This window comes from Peromyscus maniculatus, chromosome 6, assembly GCF_049852395.1.
Source record: "Peromyscus maniculatus bairdii isolate BWxNUB_F1_BW_parent chromosome 6, HU_Pman_BW_mat_3.1, whole genome shotgun sequence".
NCBI classification, from domain to species: Eukaryota; Metazoa; Chordata; class Mammalia; order Rodentia; family Cricetidae; genus Peromyscus; species Peromyscus maniculatus.
In genome coordinates, this window is record NC_134857.1 from 7,686,278 (window position 1) to 7,706,354 (window position 20,077).

Consider the following 20,077-nt stretch of genomic DNA (forward strand, 5'->3'; position numbering starts at 1 on the left):
AGCCGTGAGAGAGGCCGCGTTTAGTAAGGGCAAAACCTGTTCTTGTTTGCTTCACTTGTCGGCACGCAGCAACGGAAGTGACATTGTAGACTCAGCCCAGTGAGTCTACTTTAGAAACATGGCTGCGTCCAGGCTAGTGGGTATTTGTAGAGGAGCCTCAGCGTTCCTGAAGGCTGCCGGCTCCCTAGTAAATCCCAAGGCCCCCGCTGGTTCCGGGTAAGTGATGAGGAAAAGGATGACTGCCCCCGCCTTTGGGTGCTCGTTGCAGAGTGCGGAGCTGGGGTCGCCGGGGGAGAGAGGGTAGAGGGCCGTGACCTTGCAGTCGCCCACCCTGGCGCATCCCGTGAGCTTCGCCAGCCTCCCGGTGCTGCGGACGTGGGTCCGGGGCCTGGGTGTTGAGATGCCCTGTTTCCTGGGACACGCTCTGTGCTGGGCTGCGCGGGTCCGGGGCCTGGGTGTTGAGATGCCCTGTTTCCTCGGACACGCTCTGTGCTGCGGGCGTGGGTCCGGGGCCTGGGTGTTGAGATGTCCTGTTTCCTGGGACACGCTCTGTGCTGGGCTGCGCGGGTCCGGGGCCTGGGTGTTGAGATGTCCTGTTTCCTGGGACACGCTCTGTGCTGGGCTGCGCGGGTCCGGGGCCTGGGTGTTGAGATGCCCTGTTTCCTGGGACACGCTCTGTGCTGGGCTGCGTGGGTCCGGGGCCTGGGTGTTGAGATGCCCTGTTTCCTCGGACACGCTCTGTGCTGCGGGCGTGGGTCCGGGGCCTGGGTGTTGAGATGCCCTGTTTCCTGGGACACGCTCTGTGCTGGGCTGCGTGGGTCCGGGGCCTGGGTGTTGAGATGCCCTGTTTCCTGGGACACGCTCTGTGCTGGGCTGCGCGCCTTGGGAGCGACGTTCCCCAGGGTCTGGAGCCGGGAAGGAAGGCTTCGCCAGGTGTAAGACAGAGAGGGATTTGAACCGTCGGGTTCGGAACCGTTGTCCGGCAGATACTAAGTGGTGAGAACTGAGGCCACAGAAGGTGTCTGTGCAAGTGTGAGAAAGAGAGACAACTTACTCTTCGTTGACATTTGCCTACACGAGCCGAATGTTATAAATAGTAGTGTACCTCGGATTAATTGAAGGAAGCAACCCGTGTTTGGTCGAACACACAGCTATTGTGCTCTGTTTATCTGTATTATTAACACTAGCTTCGGAAATTAGCTTTTAAAATTTTTGCAGAGTTGTAACTTGATCAAGGTGGCAAATTTGAATAAATTAGTTCGTCTTTCATCATCTTTTTTTCCTAACAATGAAATAAACTGGGGATAGAGAGAAAATAAAATAATTTGGGGCTCAGGGTTAAGAGAACTTGTACTTGCAGAGGACTCAAGTTAGGCTCCTAGCACCCGTGTGGTGGCTCACCAACATCTTTAACTGGGGATCCGAGGCCTGCCTTCTGACCTCTGAAGGCATTAGCCACAGTCTCGTGGTGCACACATACGCAAGGAAAACATTCATAGACACAAACCTGAAATTTTTTAATGAAATAATTTTAGTATTTTTTAATAAAGTCACTCAGAAGAGAGGCAAAGAATTTGAAGATGGTAAAGGCAGTTGTGCATCCCCAGATAACACATTGCCATTTCTTCTTTAATTTGGCCATCATTTCCCCAAAACAAGAGAAAAGTTATTAGAATAAAACAACCATATGCTCTTCACCGAGTAGCCAGTCATTGTCACCTTGTCACATTTTCAAGATCTCTGTGTTTATGCTTCTTTTTCTGCACTATTTGACAGAGGTCCAATCTGAACCTAGAACCAAGGGCATTTCCTTACCAAGTATGATCCAGCGATCACCCTCAGGGATACACTGCTGCTGTTGTTCAGCATGCAGTCTATAGTAGAAATAAAATTGCACTAATAATTCCCTTCTTTACTCTTTTTTTTCTCCCTTGTTTCTTTGTCTCCGTTCAGTTCCATTCTTTTCTTCAGGACCCAATGAAAGATCATTTATTGCACCAGTTGCCATTATTCCATTATGGTTCTTTTTTCCTTTGTCGTGATACTGGCATTTTGGGTAGGATTAGTTTTTTTTTTAGAATATGCCTCCATTTGATTATTTCATCGTAATTAGATTCAAGTCAAGCGTAGGGAATGTAGTTGGGTGTAGAGCACTTATCTAACATGCCTGAGGCCCTGGGCTCAATCCCCAGAACACATACAAAGAGTCAAGTCAAATACTCTTGGGTAGGAAGACAGCACTTGAGAAACATTTCACATTTTGTTTTTAGGTCATTTTACCAGTCATTAAATATTTTTAGAAACATAATTTCTAAATTACTGCATAAGATTTTCATGCAGTTGTACAGTAATTAGCAATTACCTAGTTGTATGTTTATGTAATTAACAACTCTTTGATACCGCATTTAACTCCTTTGTGGACATCTTAATCTGTGAACTCCCATTTCTGATGTTAGAAGTCTCTAGATACAGAATTACTGGATTAAAGGAGAAACACTGTGCCTTTCTAATGTTGCAAAGCTGACTTTCGGAATGGTTTTGATCTGCTCATAGATGGACTTGCTATGATGGAGGAAGCACCTAAACATGTTATTCTAAAATATAATTGTGGGGTCCAGCAAGGTGGCTCAGGAGGCAGACTGGACTTGCCATTCATGCCTGTTGACCTGAGTTTGACCCCAGGAACCTGTGTAGCAGAAGCTGGGTGCAGTAGCACACATCTGTGATCCCAGCATCCCTATGCCCAGATAGGAGGCAGAAAAAGTGAAACAACCAAAAGCTTTCAAACCTGCTGACCTGGAGTGTTCGGCAGAGCAACATTAAACTAGAGACTGCTTCAACAAGGTGGAAAACTTCTGACCTCTACGTGTGTGTCATGGCACATGAATGTGTGTACTCACACACATACACACTAATAGTAAATAAAATAAAAAGATACCTGTGTGTAATTGTGTAAATATGTTGTCTCTGAGACTATAGGGTAGCAATCTATAAAATAAAAAGTACTTCCTAACACGTTTAAATTTTACTACCTCTGGGGTCAAAATCCTGGGTAGAATTTTTGACGTAATAAAGAAATGTTTCTTGCTTATAAAATGTAAACATTATGAACTTTAACCATTACTTATTTGTGTTTGATTGCAGGTTTTCTCTTAGTTTGTTGCACAAGAACACACCATATGTCACATCTTTTCTCCAGTGTAAATTACTTCATACCACATTGTCAAGGAAAGGACTAGAAGAATTTTTTGATGACCCAAAGAATTGGGGGGAAGAAAAGGTCAAATCTGGTGAGCTGTTTAGAATGGTCTGTATTAATTGATTGAGACTCCATCATCCTAGGATTGTCCAGTTTAGGGTTTCCTTTTAGAATTTGCTGTGGGTTTTAAAGGTTATTCTTATAACAGAAGGAATACTTCCATTGCAGGTTGGTGGGATGTCTAAGAGAAGGGTACTTTGAAAGTGAAAGTGTTAACTAACATGAGGTTGGGATTTGTTTTAGTTGGCTCTTTTTTTTTTTTTTTTTTTTTTTTTTTGTTTAGTAATAATTAAAATAATTTGTAGTGACATTAGGGAATGGAAATGCATTTGACACAAATAGTAGCAGTCTTTGAATGCCATTGCCAGTCATGTTACTGATGTCTCCATGTTACTTAATTGAATTCTAGTCATGTAGAATATAATAATTCTGTTCCACATTTTACAGATACAGAAACAGATTTTAAGAGTGGGTAATCAGCCAGGAGCATAGAGCTAGAAGCATCATTTAATGTTTCACCTTTCTCATTCCCATAGGAGCTTCATGGACCTGCCAGCAGCTAAGGAACAAAAGTAATGAAGACTTACATAAACTTTGGTGGGTGTTCTGCATTGAAATGCTACAGTTTAACAGTGGGGTCAAAACTACATCCATGTGATAAAGAATTGGGCAAAATGATTTGTTTCGTGGTACAGTGGGTGATCGTATGAGCTTTGTATAAATATGTCAGAGGATTACATTGAGACAGATGTTTCACAGTTCAACGGCAATAGGAATTTAAAGTTTTTCCGTAAGTACTCTAAGAGTCAGACTGAGGCCATTAAACCAGTAGTGTCAAGAAACAAACTCAGAAAAGAATTGGGACTGGTTGGTCACATTTACACTGCCTGCCCTTTTCCTCCTTCCTTGTTAATTTATTGTTTTTTGGTTTTTCGAGACAGGGTTTCTCTATGTAGCTTTGTGCCTTTCCTGGAACTCACTTGGTAGCCCAGGCTGGCCTCGAACTCACAGAGATCCGCCTGCCTCTGCCTCCCAAGTGCTGGGATTAAAGGCGTGCGCCACCACTGCCCGGCTAATTTATTGTTTAATATAAATGCTGACAGCAGATAGAGACCTTGTAGACACTTTCTTATATTTATAGTCCAAAAGGTGACTCACCTGTTTGTTAAAATGAACCCTGTTAGCCGGGAGGTGGTGGCGCACGCCTTTAATCCCAGCACTCGGGAGGCAGAGCCAGGTGGATCCCAGCACTCGGGAGGCAGAGCCAGGTGGATCTCTGTGAGTTCGAGGCCAGCATGGGCTACCAAGTGAGCTCCAGGAAAGGCGCAAAGCTACGCAGAGAAACCCTGTCTCGGAAGATAAATAAATAAATAAATAAATAAATAAATAAATAAATAAATAAATAAATAAATAAGAATAAAATGAACCCTGTTATCTGCAACTCACAGGAGCCTTAAACACTAGCAAGAAGCTAAGCAGGCTTCCAAGGCAATAAAGTATCAACCATTTAACAAAATGTGAGGCCTTTAATAGAAACAGCATGCACACAGAGAAGACAAAACTGAGCGAGAAGGCTCTAATCGTCTAAAAAAAAAAAATCTGCAACAAGTGAAACATGGACCTACTGAGATCCAGAGTTCTTTTGCCCTGAATACATTGCTGCTTCTTTTTTCCCCACCCCATTTGTTTAGAAGGCTGTTTAAAAACTGGAAATATTAAAAGAGCAAGAATGTTCCATTTCAAGCAGGTTTTTTTTTTTCCTTTGTTCTAAAAAGACATTTAGAAGATAATGTCTCAACTAAAGTCGTACTGTGGGCCAGATCATTCCCAACTTCTGCCTTCCTTTTTACTCCCTGTTTCATGGCCTGGGGTTTTAGCCGATTATCCCAGTTAGTTGGGAATGTAGGCACATGGCCCCGGGAGGTCTGAGAGGGTTAAGACAAGGTTATATTCTAGTATTTAACCCAATCTGGTTTGTTTAAACCGTACCTGTTTGGGGGAAGTTTCACGATGTATGTAGGCTTTTGGCTTCTTGACTAATTAGACCTCTCTGCCTCTTTGATAGTACCAGTCAGTGTGCATAGCAATGCCTACACAGCTCCTCACCTGTCCGCTGTCACTCAAGCCACTTCCCTCACAACTGTTACCTGCCTGGGCACTCTAGTAGACACTTAATTTTTAACCCAATTGAAGGATTATTTCTCTTTCTTGGCAGATTAAAGAATTGCCTAGTGTTTACAAAAACCACTCATCCTGTGCTTATTTATTATAGAGAAGTAAGTTTTAGTTAAAGCACTGTTTTGAGTTATCAATAAATGTGAATTTAGGACTGTTTCAGCCCTCACTGTGCTATAACCAGTGTCTTCTGCCACTCCTCCTCCAGGACTGTGGACCCTAGTTTAAAGCTCCCTATTCTTCTGTCTTGTTTGCCCTGCCCTCCACAGTTGCTACTTTAATTCTGAAACTGGGATGTTCACAAAGCCCCCTTTTGCCAGCTCAGCCAAGTCAATGCTTTAGATTCTGGCTGGCTTGTTCCCTTCCATCTTAAATCCCATCACTAGGAAGCTTTCTCTGGTCACCTTAACTCTAGAAGAGGTGTCTCATGTCTACCCCTTAACTGTTGTAATACATGTCGTCTCCCTTACCCAGTAGGTCACATTGGAGTGGCATTGTAGCTTAAAGGTAGACTTTACACACAGGTTCTGAGATTTGAATCCAGAATTTGCTTTGTGACCCATTGTCTTCGTTAGAGAGAGGGAATTAGTAGTGCCAACTCCAAAGGTTGTGAAAAGCTTGGGATGCTTAGCATTCAGGTGTGAAATAGCTCCTCAGTAGATGTTACCCACTTTCCTTCCCTGTGAGATGGAAGACTATGGCATGATAACCCTCCAGCACTCCTCCGAGGTATAGCACCTGGTTAGACTGAAGGAGGGCTCTTTTGAATGATGCCCTTGTGTGAGGTTTCCAAAGGACTTCAAGACTTTGGGGGCTTTTAATTTTGATGTAAGAAATCACTATTGAATAGCACCGTGCCTTTGTGTTTGGTACAGGTATGTCCTTCTGAAGGAAAGAAACATGCTTCTAACTCTAGAGCAGGAGGCCAAGCGACAGGTATTGCCAATGCCAAGTCCAGAGCGGTTGGAAAAGGTAGGCTTGTGGGGGCTAAGACTCCTGGATGGGGTAAAAGCTAAAAGGGAATGAGTATATGGTTCTTACATTTCTTTCAAACCTTTTTTCTGTTTGTGTGGGTTTTTAGTAAGTTTGCAGAATCTTATACACCATTCCAACAGTTTCACTTGAGAGCATTTTGTCACCCCCAAACAAGTGTCATGCCCCTCTGCTGTCTCCTTATTCTTAGTTGCAACTTCCAACCTACAAACGGGTATTGATTTTTATTTACCTTGAGTAGCGACCTGGGAGTAAAATTGCCAGGCCATACGGTAAGTCTCTCTTGAACTGCTTTCTGAAGCATCCACGTATAGATGAATGTTTCCCTGTCCTGACTGCCTGGTCCCAAATAACAACTCAGAGGCTTAATATTACTTAGAAATGCTCAGCCAATTGCTCAGGCTTGTTACTAGCTAACTCTTACACTCAAATTACCCCGTATTTCTATTTATGCTTTGCCATGTGGTTCATGGCTTGTTACCTCATTTTTACACATCCTGCTTATTTAGTGGCTTGCTAGCATCTCTTCTGACTCTACCCTCCTTCCCATCATTCTGATTGGCTTTCCCACCTAATTTCCTGCCCAGCTACTGGCCTGTCAGCTTTTTATTAATCAGTGAGAGTAATAGGCATTCATAGTGTAGAAAAGAATTGTTTCACAACATTTCCCCCTTTTTGTCTAATTTAAAAGGAAGGTTTTAACCTTAATATAATAAAACTATATATAACAAAAAGTTACTAAGAATTACAGTAACAATATCCAATCCATTTGCATTTGGCAAAATTAGAAATAATAATTATGTATCTTCATGAATCTAAAGTTTTTTTTATCTAATTTACTTTCTATTATAACAGGGAAAACTATAATTATAGTTATTTAGTCTTCAGCTCTATCAAAGAAGCCAAAAGGATGAACCTATTGACAGGAACATCAGGTTGTCTGGACAGTCACCCAAAGTTTCTCTGCAACATTAAGGCATCCAGCTCTGGCCTACAGGCCTAGCATATCTGACAGACTTTCCTGTGAAGCACAGAATTTTGAAGGACTTTCCTACCTTGTCTTGGCAAAGTTTAGCTGTCGCCTTTCTTGCGTCCTGCTGGTCCAGTTTGGACAGTAACTGTCAGCAAATGAAGTGAGGCTGAGCATGTGAGCGAAGCAGTGACCAGGCAATCCGGAAGCTTGTTTTGCTCTAACAAAGGCAGCCATGGTTATGCATGGTTGGCTTACTGTGTTTTCAAATGTTAGAGCTGTGTCCACTCCAAACAGAACTGATACATTGTTACAAAACATTCCTTTACAGTATATGAAGATGTGTCGCTGTTTTTAACAAAGAGCTAAATGGCTATTATCTAGGCAGGAAGAGGTTAGGCAGGACTTCGGGGACAGAGAGGAAGAAAGGTAGAGTACCAGCCGGATGTGGAGGAAGTGGGATGGGCAGTACAAAGGTAACTGAGCCAAGTAAAAGAATGTAGATTAAAACTATGGGTTAATTTAATATATAAGAACTAGTTAGGAACAGGCCTAAGCTAAGGCCAAGCTTTTATAATTTAATAAGTCTCCATGTCATTTGTGAGCTGGTGGCCCAAAGAAAGGCCTGCTACAATACATGAAAACCAATTATTAAGAAATGAAAAGGCCGGGCGGTGGTGGCGCACGCCTTTAATCCCAGCACTCGGGAGGCAGAAGCAGGCGGATCCCTGTGAGTTCGAGGCCAGCCTGGTCTCCAAAGCGAGTTCCAGGAAAGGCGCAAAGCTACACAGAGAAACCCTGTCTCAAAAAACCAAAAAAAAAAAAAAAAAAAAAACCAAAAAAAAAAGAAAGAAAGAAAGAAATGAAATGATACAACTTCAAATAGGTTACAGAAAAGTCATACTGTAGACACTGTGGACACACACCTGTGCCAAAAGGGCTTCCTAGGAAGTACTAGAAAGAGCGGTTTCTGAATAGAAACGTCACCCATTCCCTGCTTCACAACCTTGAGTTCTGTGGACTGAGGCTGAGGTGAGGCTGACGCTGGCTCTTTGTCACCTCAGGTTGTCAAGTCCATGGATGCCTTAGATAAAGTTGTCCAGGAGAGGGAGGATGCACTAAGGCTTCTTCAGACCGGTCAAGAAAAAGCAAGACCTGGTGCTTGGAGAAGGGACATCTTCGGACGAATTATCTGGTACATGATTATACTGTGACTTCTAAGAGTGGAGATCGCATGCCTTGTTACCCCTCTTGGTACCTTTAAAACTCCTCCCCTGTGGATATATTAGAGATCTTAGGTAGAGAGGCCCCCATCCATCTCCTAGAGCACAAAATACACACCAAGCTTGCTTTGTCTGGTAAAAACAAATTCCATACAACTCATCCCTATGGGTTAGCCACTTCTGACAGAAAAGCCTGCCTCTACACATGCAATTCCAGATCCTAAAAGTCTGAGAGCTAATTTCAGATACTCCTCTGCCCACCTTGCCCACTAAGAAGAACCTGGGACTTGAAAGTTCCTGAGTAACAAGGTCAGTTTGCTTCTTTCACAGGCATTGGGATAAGCCCTGGGCCAAGTATTGAACAGCTTACTTTCTTCAGGGAAGGACCTGGATGTCACTCACCCCAGAGGAGCCAGGATAAACTAACTCATGGACATGTAGTATCTTAAATGTGAGTCAGCAAGTGTCGAGGCTTGAGGTATCTGGACATTCTCTGAACCTAAGGCCTTAAAAACAGCACCTTCCCACTTGATGTGGAATCTCAGCCATCCAATCAGAAGCCATCTAATCCAACACAGAAAAAGAAATTCCCAAAACCTATTACTCTAAAGCTCTTCCAAGGAGCTGGGCTGTAGTGGCACACGCCTTTAATGCCAGCACTGGAGAGGCAGAGGCACCTCAAAGTTCAAGGCCAGCTTAGTCTACAGAGTGAGTTCCAGGACAGCCAGGACTACACAGGAAAACTGTCTCAAAATATATGTGTGTGTATGTGTGTGTGTGAAAAACAACAACAAAAAAAGACGAAAAAAATTCTTCCAAGGATTTAGGGATATAGCTCTGTTTGAAAAAACTCCAGCATGTAATTTTTAATTGTATTTTCTAATAACTAAAAAGAACATTTGTTACTTTACCTATTTGTATGTGTGCTTGTATGTGCTGTGTGGCACATGTGTGGAGGTCAGAGGGAACTTGCAGGAGTCGGTTTTCTGCTCCTGTTCACACACTTGTCCTAAGGAGTGAACTCAGGTGGCAAGTACCTTCCTACTTAGCTGTCTCCTGGCCCCGTTTTCTATTGTTTTTATTTAGGTTAATTTATTTGAGGCCAATTAGGAAACAATGAAAAGTAAAATTTGTGAAATATTCTGTATAAAGCAATAACTTCACTTTTTTGGCAGGCACAAATTCAAGCAGTGGCCGGTACCTTGGTACCTAAATAAAAGATACAACAGGAAACGCTTCTTTGCGATGCCTTATGTGGATCACTTTGTCAGGTGAGCACAATGTCCTCATGATGAAGCTGCCTCCTTATACCATGTTTTATGTTCTTTATACTTTCTTTATACTTTGATTTCTGTTACATAACTAACACATTTTCATTACCTTAAAAAAAAAAGCTCTAGGTTAAAAACGAAAATTGAAGCCATGTATCTAAAATCTAACTCTTCATAAAGTCACTGTATCAATAGTGTGTGTCCCTAGAAAGCTGTGTGACTCGTGTGTGTGTGAAAATAAGAGTGAAATCCTACTGCACGGTGTGGAGTGTAAGCTCCTGTTCAAGGCTCAGGAAAGGGGAGGGTCTGAGATCTTGCCATGCTGCAGGCTGTAACCTCAGGCATTTCCGGTAGCAGATTCTGCATTAGTTTACATGAGACAGGGAGAACATGGTGCTTCTGATAGAGGACTGTAGTTGCCCAAGACACTTAAGAAACAAGGCAGGGTTCTTGGCAGACAAGCTGAAACAGTTAATCCCCAAACCGCAGTTAAAAGGGAGGTGGGGAGATGCCTGATGCATGTCAGAATGAAGTGACATGCCCACAATACAGAGCAGCCTTTAGCTGGGCACACCTGTGACCCCAGCACTGCGGCGGCTGCAGCAGGACTGGGTACAAGACTGCTGGTCAATCTTGTTGCAGATAAACAATCTTCCAGGGATACTTTCTGCTCAGCAAAGTTCGTCACAAACTGATGTTTCTACCCCAAACCTTAATCCAGAGAAGAAAAGAAACGTAATTGTTTGCCCATATGTGTCACAAACTGATGTTTCTACCCCAAAACTTAATCCAGAGAAGAAAAGAAACGTAATTGTTTGCCCATATGTGTGCACATGTACATAGTATGCCAGTATGGATGATGTATGTACAAGTCAGAGGACAGCTTACAGGAGCGGTTCTCTCCTATAGTCCAGGTCAGGGGATCAAAGTCAGGTGTCTCTGCTGATCCCTATCACCAGCCATTTTAGTTTTTAGACTGAGCATTATGCACTTTAGAATCCATTCCAACTATTCATCTTCCTCTCTGAACAATCTCCCTCTGTTCCTTTTATTTTTTGATTGGGTCTATGTAGCCCTGGCACCTGCCATCCCAGGCCTAGGGCAGAAATCCGCCTGCTGGGATTAAAGTCGTGCACACCCAACTGCATTTTTTGCCATAGTGCATCTGTGCAGTGAGGACCCTAAAACTGCCTCTTATCTCAGTGCCAGTCTTGTGGGTTCAGTCTGCCCTTCCAATTCTGGCAGTTTCGAATCTGCCTTCTTCCAGTGTCTACTCTAATATCGCCTCTTGCTGAGTAGCCTTACTCTGCACTATGCTTCATGATTTTCAAGGCTTTTAACACATTGTTTCAAGCTATACACTAGCTCCACGTCTCCAGTCACATCCTGTACTACCCACTCTAGTTAGATGCTTCCTTCACCAGTGAGAACTACAGTCCCCCTAACACCTTGCTCACTCCCACCCCCTGGTGTTGATCCTAAGCTTTGAAACCTGTCCACACTTAAGACCTAGTGAAGATGCCAGGTGGCTGAAGAAATCTGCTTCATGGCTTCTCAGTTTCTGCAGGCACAGTACTGAGATGGTTTGACCTCCACTATCCTAACATGACTGTGGCTTTTATATACTTGGCTTGGACATGCTTTGAGAAACGGGGATGATTTTGTCTAAGTTGCTGTTATGTTTTAATTCTAGGCTGAGACTTGAGAAACATGCCCGAATTGAAGCAAGAAAGAAAAACTTACAGAAAAAGAAAGAAAAATTACTTCTGGCCAAGTTCCCCCATCTCTCTCAAGACCGGAAGTCAAGTACTGTCTAAGATGAGATCCAGAAGTCCATTTGTTCTTGCAGCAGTCTGTGACCTGCCTGACCTGTGACTATGTCAAGCAGTGATAAAGGAATGCTCTTGCCGGGTGGTGGTGGTGCACTCCTTTAATCCCAGCACTTGGGAGGCAGAGGCAGGTGGATCTTTGTGAGTTCAAGGCCAACCTGGTCTACAGAGATCCAGGACAGGCACCAAAGCTACACAGAAAAACCCTGTCTCGAAAAAACCAAAAGAAAAAAAAAAAGCTCTTATTCAAATGACATGAGTTGTTCTTGGGGATAACATAGCATGTTAATTAACTCTGCAAGTGCTGCTGCTGCTGCTGCTGCTGCTGCTACTAAAACCAGGCAGAGTTCAGGTTCAGTCTCCACTGAACAGGTCCTGACATCTTGGTACAAATCTGATGCTAGCTGCCAGAATGATGCAAGAACCGAAGTCAGTTTGTGAATGCTGTTTTCACCACTACTGTTAAAAGTGGGGGGCGCAGGAGGGGGGCCTGCAAAGATGGTTGAATGGTTAAGAGCACTATTTGCTCTCCCAGCAGACCCAGGTTTGATTCCCAGCACAAACATGGAGGCTTGCAGCCATCTCAAACTCCAGCTGTAGGGGAACCCACACCCTCTTCTGGCTTCCACAAGCAGGAGACAGTACTGTGGTGCAGACCTACATGCAGATGGAATCCCCATCCATACACATGAAAGGGGCATGGACACTGTGAGTCAAACAGGTGATTGCTCCCTACCATCAAAATAATGGTAAAAGCAGTACTGACAGTAGCAAGTCACAACAGAGACGAGAATCCAAAACCCTTCTAGGACGGGTAGTGATTTTATTTAGTTTTATAAGCCTAAGATAAAAAGCATAGGCAATAACTTTTACTAGTCAATAAAAAGTAACTCCACCAACCCACAGGAGAGCTGGAAAGTCCTCACTGAAAGCAAAATATTTAGAGAAAATAGACATTCATACAAAATTATAAAATGCCTGTAATAAGAATAAGTGCATTTCAAGGAAAGCACAAACTCATTTTAATTTATAGCCAGTTAAAGCCTTAAAAAATTTAAGTGGACATTGAAATATGCAAACATGTATAAACATTCTACAAAAGATGGTCATCTTTTCCTGAGTGTACTAAAGCTACAGACGTGAGGTGACGGGCAGGCAGGGTGGGAGCCTTCAAGGGCATTTTCTTTCTACACACTGCTTCCCTCCTTCTTCATATTCTTGTTTGGAAATCCACATCTGTTGAAAGGTACCCTGAAAGATAGAAATAGTCCACAATTATGCCTCATCTTTTATTAGAAGGTAGTGCTTTTTACTTAGAAATGTCTTAAACAACTGCTAAACTATTAAAATCCCTCCTCCAGAATAGCACTGTCCCTATTCCTTCTGCCCTCTGAGACAGGCCAGAGGTATTGTTACCCTCACCTAGCCTTTTTGGTCTGAGAACACTAACCCTCTATACCTGTTACAGTGAATAGAAATTAAAACTACCTGGCAAAGACACAACAGAGCATCCTAAGGCAGTAAGGAATCTGTCATTAGGCCCAGGCCAGTTATTTCAGCTCTTAGGAGGAAAAGGAATGCTCTACCTCTAGCCTCCTGAGACACAATCTAATTCAAAGCGGACCCCTGATCTCACTGGCCCACAGAGCCAACTCCTGACAGCCTCATCAGGAGTTGGGAACAACCAAACTTCCAGAAGGACTGATTAGAACTAGGTGCACTACACTAGGTCTGCCCGGTGCCCAAAGAGGTATGCCAAGCAGAGGCTCAGCTGCTCCCACTGCAAAGGGAAGTCGGTGTAGGCTGACAAATGTCCACTGGTAAGGAGTTCTGTTGTACCCCAATATGGAGCCAAGTGTGACGGTACAGAGCTTTAGTCCCAGCACTCTGGAGGCTGAGGAAGAAGACTGCAAGTCAGAGGCCAGCCTGAGGTTGCAGGAGGCTAGGGATGTCATTCTTACATATAAATGTTTTTAAGCAGATACTCCTACCGGGTCCTCCACTCATCTGTCAGTTTTTAAATGCAAAGATTGATGAAGTGCTGAAATCATTCTCAGTATTTCCTATTAAACAGTATTTAATGGTATATTTAAGCCAAAGACTTATTTTTAAAAGAAAATTTTTGCTTATATTGAAAATTTGTATTACAAATACTATTATTACAAAATAATATTACAATATTGTAATAAATAAACAACCACTACCAGAAAAACCACAGTACTGTTCTAGGAAAAAAATATGAATCAAGAAGGGTTACTTTCCAGGAAAGGCGCAAAGCTACACAGAGAAACCCTGTCTCGAAAAACCAAAAAAAAAAAAAAAGAAGGGTTACTCATGGTACCAAGACAGATTCTTATCAGTACAGAATAAATATTAAAAGTATGCTTCAGCCCCAACAAGTAGTAAGAACCAGGAAAGACGTAATAAATAGTGAGGGAAAAAGATGGTGTGTTGTCAGATGATGGAACTCCATAAGCTGCTGCCCTCCAATCCCACTCTCAGATGTGTACCCTCACAAAGCGGCTTATCTACTAACCAGAGACGCTAGGATGGAGCCTCCAATCCATGAGCTGAACCTCCGTTCCACCGTCGTGTTATTTGCGATCAGTTTCAACCGCATGCTCTGCAACAGAAGAAGCCGTAGGATATTAGCAAAGCCGCAACAGCCAACCTGGGATTCGGTGCTGGGAAGCCTCGAGGGCCAACACATACTTAATCCGAGCACACGTGGGACGAAGAGACAGGCAGATCTCTGGGTTTCAGGCCAGTCTGGTCTACAGCCAGGGCTAGATAGCATCCATATCGCACATCTACCCACCCATCCACTCCCCTTTCTCCCCCCCCTCAACACACACACACACACATGCACACACACAAACAAAAAGGGAAAACAAATAATTTTACATGTGTCAAGTAGATACACTAATAGTTGGCAAAGGCTAGGAAACTTCATAAAAAAGGTCTTAACAGATGGGGTAAGAAAAACTAACTCAGAACTGGGCAAACACAGGCAGGAAAACACACTGGACTGTAAAAACTGAAACCTGAGCTCTAACTTTCTTTGGCTGGCCGAAAGGTGTCTGGATACCCTCAGCATGACAATCTGCTGTGAATTTTCATTTCTGCAGCAATAAAGGAAGAGACTACGGAGAGCTTGAAGTCTTTCTTCCCTTGAGCAGCTCTACTAAACATGTTTTATGAAGCTCCTTTAAACACTGACAGTGTTACTTTGTAATCTCATTGAGAGGTGCAAAGATAGAATGTGTTTAGTTTGTGTATGTAACTCCTTAACTGTTAAATATAACAAATTGACAAATAAAGCAATAAAAACAAAAACTTCGAAAACTGCATAGTAAAAGGACAGCACTTAAAATTCATAGACATACTTCTAAAGGTACCACACTAGGTGTTTCACTCACTTTCACTAAAGTTTCCCACCCTACCCCAGATGCCCTATATCTATCTCAACTCTTCCCAATCAAAATGCCAGATCTCAAGTAACGTTTGATTCATACTGCTTGTCTTCTAAATCACTGCTTCTGCCCATCAGGGTGACTCACATCTGCAACCCCAGCATTCAGGCTGAGGGAGACAGCGTGCTGAGTTCTGCTAGCCTGCTTACAATAGGACTACAACAAACGGCCCATCTCAAAACATTAAAAATTTTGTGCTTCTGTTCTGACCATGGTATAGTCCAAGCTGGCCTTGAACTCATGATCTTCCTGCCTCCGCCTCCCAGTAGCTGCACCACCAGGCCTGGTTCAATACTGTATTTACCTCACTTCCTGTATTAAGGGACTTTCCCTCCTCCCAAGGAATCTGCCTCTGGGGATAATTTTCAATGCATCCATACCAGACACATACAACACATATGTGGAGTACTTTCACAGCGAAATAAACATGTGTGGTGGGGTTGAGCATGAGACCAGGGAACATGCTAGTATGGGCGTCTATTCCAGAATGAAACTTTTCCCCTGACATTTTCGCTGACTTTAATTACTCCCTAAAGGACAAGAGTTTCTAAATTACTCTTCAAAAGGAGGGGGGGAAAAAAGATTCATTTTACTATTTTAATTATGTGTAAGCCTGCATGAGGGTATGTGCCTGTGAGTGCAGGTGCCTCAAGAGGCCAAAGAGGGCACTGGATCCCCTGGAACTGGAGTTACAGGAGGTATGGCTGCCCAACGTAGGTTCTGGGAACTTGCGTCCTCTGTAAAAACAGTTTATACAGATAAGGCTGAGCCATACTGCAGCCCCTAAATTACTCTTTGGCAGACCTTGGACCATTCATGCCTACAATGTATTTGTGGGTTTTCTATGAAATCCAATGGTCAGGGCAACTACTACACAGATTCCCTAGACCAGTGGTTTCACCTGGTCTAGATCCCTTTGGGTCAAATGACCCTTTTATAGGGGTCAGATATCCTGCATATCAGATATTCACATTACAATTTATAACAGTAGCAAAATTATAGTCATGAATTAGCAATGAAGTAATTCTACGGTTGGGGGTCACCACAACACGAGGAACTGTATTAAAGGGTCACAGCCTTAGGAAGCTTGAGAACCACTGCTCTAGAGCACCTTCTCCAACAATGCAGTATGCTGATGGCAGATGTCAACCATGAAGTCTATCAACACCCAAACAGCACTACGAACATACAGCACATGTAAAACATGAAAGCCAAAACCAGACAATTTCTACAGACACACGTAACACCCTTTAAGCACATTATACCTGGTATTAGTAATGTGCATGGAAATTACCTCTCCAGATTCTCCTCTCTGAAAATTACCACCATGTGCCCTGTGAGTGAATGAATGCATGTTCATGTGTGCACACTTATATGTGAATGTGTGTGTGTGTGAATAAGGTGGAGATAGAAGATAACCTAATTTGACCTCTGGCCTCCAGACAGACATGAAGGGTGAATGCACCCACACATGTGCACACAGCACACACAAATATTAAAGAGATTCAAGTAATAGAAGAGGAACCAATAGAGGTAGGACATCTTGATTAATAACAGATATTACTCAAACTGTAAAGGCACACAATTATCTATTAAATTCCACTCTGTGAGAATGCACACAACTAAGTAACACAAAGAACAGAAAAAACTTACTGGGGGAGTTTTCTGAGAAAGCTCTCTATTTAATCTGTCAGTGAAACTCTGTATTAGTGTGTTTCCTCCTGCTACGATCACACTGCCGTAGAGACCCTAGAAGAGAAACACAGCATTTCCAAATGTTTCCAACAACCCTACGATGGTATCGTTTGGTGCTGGGAGTTGGACCCAGCTACCAATTTCATTGTTTTCCCATTTAGAGTGTGTAGGGGGGGAGGGGGGAGGGGAGAGAGGGGGGGAGAGAGCGCACATGCCATAGCCATGTGTGGACATTAGAGGACACTTGTGGGAAGTGGTTCTTTTCCAGCATGTGGATCCAATTCAGGTCATGAGGCTTTGGTGGCAAGCACCTTTACACACTGAGCCAGCTTGCCAGCCCAGAGTCACTAACTTAAAATAATTACTCTTAAATTTGTAATCTTATTGGCAGACAGCTACTAATATTTGAGGTCCATTTTATAATGGTATTCATTTGTTCATCTGGAAGTCATGGTATTTTAAGTTAGACAGATAATGATGATACTCTCTGCTCTTTCTCTTCTGCAGGAATGTTGCAACTGTTTTAGAACACAGGCTGAGCCTCCCAAATAAAACAACTTCATATTCATAGGAATATAGTTACTCCTAATTTGCATGTGTTTATCAAAACGTAAATGCCAGCCTTCTCTTTTAACTGACTATGTTCTTAGTTTTAAAACCTACTCCAAGCATCTAAATCATCTAAATTTTGAAACAGAAAATACAAAAATTGGATCCAATCTGCTAACAGCATTAAGTAAACAGAAAACAATCTCAGTACAAACAGTCCCATTCTTGCAAATGTATTTAATTCCCTGCCCTGAAGTGACCTTGCACAAAAAAAATTCAAAACTTAGAGCAGAAAAACAGCTCAGTGGATTACAGGTACTTGCTATGCACATTTGGACACATGAGTTTGATTCCTGGAACCCACGTGGCGTTCACAAAACTGATCCTCCATGTATAACACACAAAAAAAGTTTGTTTTTTTTAATTTTAGACTAACACTTCCACCGTCCTGGAAGGGTATAGTGTGCTAGATCACTTGAAAGAAATTATTTTCATGGTCACTTAATGGCCTTTTGTGAATGTTGCTTATACATTCACATCTATTCATACCATACTTTAAGCAAATTAACTTCAAGAAAACCAAGGTAGTATGTGGGTTGTAAACTAAGTGGATTACAAAATAAATCAATACCTTAATAAATTATAACTAATCTAAACGAGTATAGTATATAATCATGTCAATACATCAGCAGTTTAACACTTGACAGAAGAGAACAAATAGAAAAAATCATCTAATACAATTCATGTAAAAGCTGCATACTTTAAACCACACCTTTCTGAAAAGCACAAGCAAATATCAGGAAAAGTCACCAATTTCTATGTACTCTGATTTACCACATTTTAGGAAATCGGGAGCAACACGGTCCAAGGAAACTTTCTAAGGATGGAAATATTCTAGGAATCTGCCCTGTCCAGCACAGCAGCCACAAACCCTGTTCCCAGAAAAGTTAATGCAATTCAGGAGCTGAGCTGAGTGGTCCGCAGCACTGGGTGCCACACCCCTCTCCTGGTGTCCACCTCTTTACCCACGGTTACCAACAGTCCTCAAAGCCAGTGGCCATAGCCACAGACTCAACCCCAGGCCTGTCACTGCCCTAAGAGACAGTGACAGGAGACTGGCACTTACCGGTCTGATGTCAATGTCACACATTCCAACACTTGTAGTGACCACATGACTGACTCCCAGCATTGTGTTCCCAGATAACCCCTAGAACAAGAGTACAAGTGTTCACATGGAGAATCCCCATTGCCAAACTGAGTTTAATTTAGGCCTTATAATCCCGTAAATTCTCTACACAGGAAAAGCCACACCTTTTATGAAAGGGTCATAAATATGTATATTCTTATATGACTATGAAAGTCGTATGGAATTGACTTTTTTTGAAATTGGCTTCACACCTTTACATTGGAAGGGTCAAATAATCCTTCGGGAATTTTTAGCCGCTCTGCACCAAAATCACAGTTGTAACCGTTGGGGAATTCGTAGTGGACGGTCGGCATCTGTGCGGCCACCCTGCAAATGGCAAACAGTGTTTCACAGGAAGCAAAACAACCCTGTTCAAATGATAAACCACCTATAAGGAGTTCCTAACCTGTGAGAAGTCAGAGTACAAACACCTACGAGAGTATTTTTCAGCTAAATACACTCTACAACTCTTTATGTTCAAACAAACAGAAGCCCTTATTTCTAAAGTACAGTCACACAGACAACATACTGTTCATCGTAGGTGGAGTCTGACACCTGAAGAACTGAAGCCTGAAAATCCTGGATGACGCACTGTGGACAGAGAAGAAACAAGGCTGAAATCTCCTTTGTAACCTGCTCTGCATGTGACAGTCTGCTGAGTGACTTCAGACCAGTTCAACATGGAGAGTCATTTGAAGAGTGTGACTCCACCAAAGGCTGAGCATCAACATACCCAATTCTACAGTTACCTGAGAGTTACAATTTATAGCACAAATTAAATTCATTTTCATCTATAGTTGTAATTACACAATTTAAGTACATTTCAATTACAATATTTATGGAATAATGAAAAGAAATTAAAAACAACTCAGAAACTGCACCACTGCCCCACCAAACTAAATCAGTTTCAGAAAATCATTCTTTTCCTTAAAAATTCCTTGATTTTAAAAGCAAGATTTTATCACCTGAATATGTGACAGGCAGACACATCACATCTCATGGAAATTTCTAGTGACTGTTGTGAAATGAACATGGCCTACAGGCTGCTATGGGAAAACCTTGTCTGTTGTCTACACAGAATCATTAGTATACACGTAACACATACAACTTTGGGTGCAACATGCTCTCAGAATACACTCAGCAATTATGTCTTTCAAATCCTTTTACTACTAGAAATTATTATGTATCTATGGAACAGCAAATGTACCGACCTCTTACCCACATCCGTCTACACATTCAGACAGGTTTCAGTAAAAAGTCTCAGTGGCTCACTGTTGAAGCAGTGAGGAGTTCTTCTGAATGTCTGATGACCACTGGAGAAGAAACCCTACCTAAGAAACACAAGTTCTACACGAACTAAAAGCATCTTCTTTTTTTTTCTTTTCTTTTTGGTTTTCAAGAGACAGCGTCTTCCTGTGTAGCTGTGGTTGTCCTGGAACTCACTCTGTAGACCA

The 20,077-nt window shown here is 42.5% G+C and overlaps 2 protein-coding genes across 4 annotated transcripts in view; one reads left to right on the forward strand and one right to left on the reverse strand.

The window, feature by feature from the left end:
- Positions 1-14,867, forward strand: Mrpl47 (mitochondrial ribosomal protein L47). The gene is made up of 7 exons (XM_006971131.4): positions 1-216; positions 3,145-3,290; positions 3,796-3,856; positions 6,310-6,406; positions 8,462-8,592; positions 9,796-9,891; positions 11,585-14,867. The coding sequence occupies exons 1-7, from the start codon at positions 119-121 to the stop codon at positions 11,706-11,708; spliced, it is 753 nt and encodes a 250-aa protein (XP_006971193.1). The 5' UTR covers positions 1-118; the 3' UTR covers positions 11,709-14,867.
- Actl6a (actin like 6A) overlaps positions 12,514-20,077 on the reverse strand; it is an 18,435-nt gene continuing 10,871 nt past the window's right edge. For all 3 annotated transcript variants that reach the window (XM_006971132.4, XM_042278935.2, XM_016000408.3), the window contains exons 9-14: positions 19,153-19,214; positions 18,836-18,950; positions 18,564-18,644; positions 16,847-16,942; positions 14,257-14,343; positions 12,514-12,971 (exon numbers count right to left, since the gene is read on the reverse strand). In XM_006971132.4, coding sequence (XP_006971194.1) covers positions 12,891-12,971; positions 14,257-14,343; positions 16,847-16,942; positions 18,564-18,644; positions 18,836-18,950; positions 19,153-19,214 — 522 coding nt within the window. In that variant the 3' untranslated portion in view covers positions 12,514-12,890. The remainder of the gene's footprint in view (positions 12,972-14,256; positions 14,344-16,846; positions 16,943-18,563; positions 18,645-18,835; positions 18,951-19,152; positions 19,215-20,077) is intronic.

Coding starts and splice junctions, on each gene's coding strand:
- Mrpl47 (XM_006971131.4), top strand. CDS start 119: ATGGCTGCGTCCAGGCTAGTGGGTATTTGTAGAGGAGCCTCAGCGTTC. Junction 3,291..3,795: donor GGAAGAAAAGGTCAAATCTG/GTGAGCTGTTTA, acceptor TCATTCCCATAG/GAGCTTCATGGACCTGCCAG. Junction 8,593..9,795: donor ATCTTCGGACGAATTATCTG/GTACATGATTAT, acceptor CTTTTTTGGCAG/GCACAAATTCAAGCAGTGGC.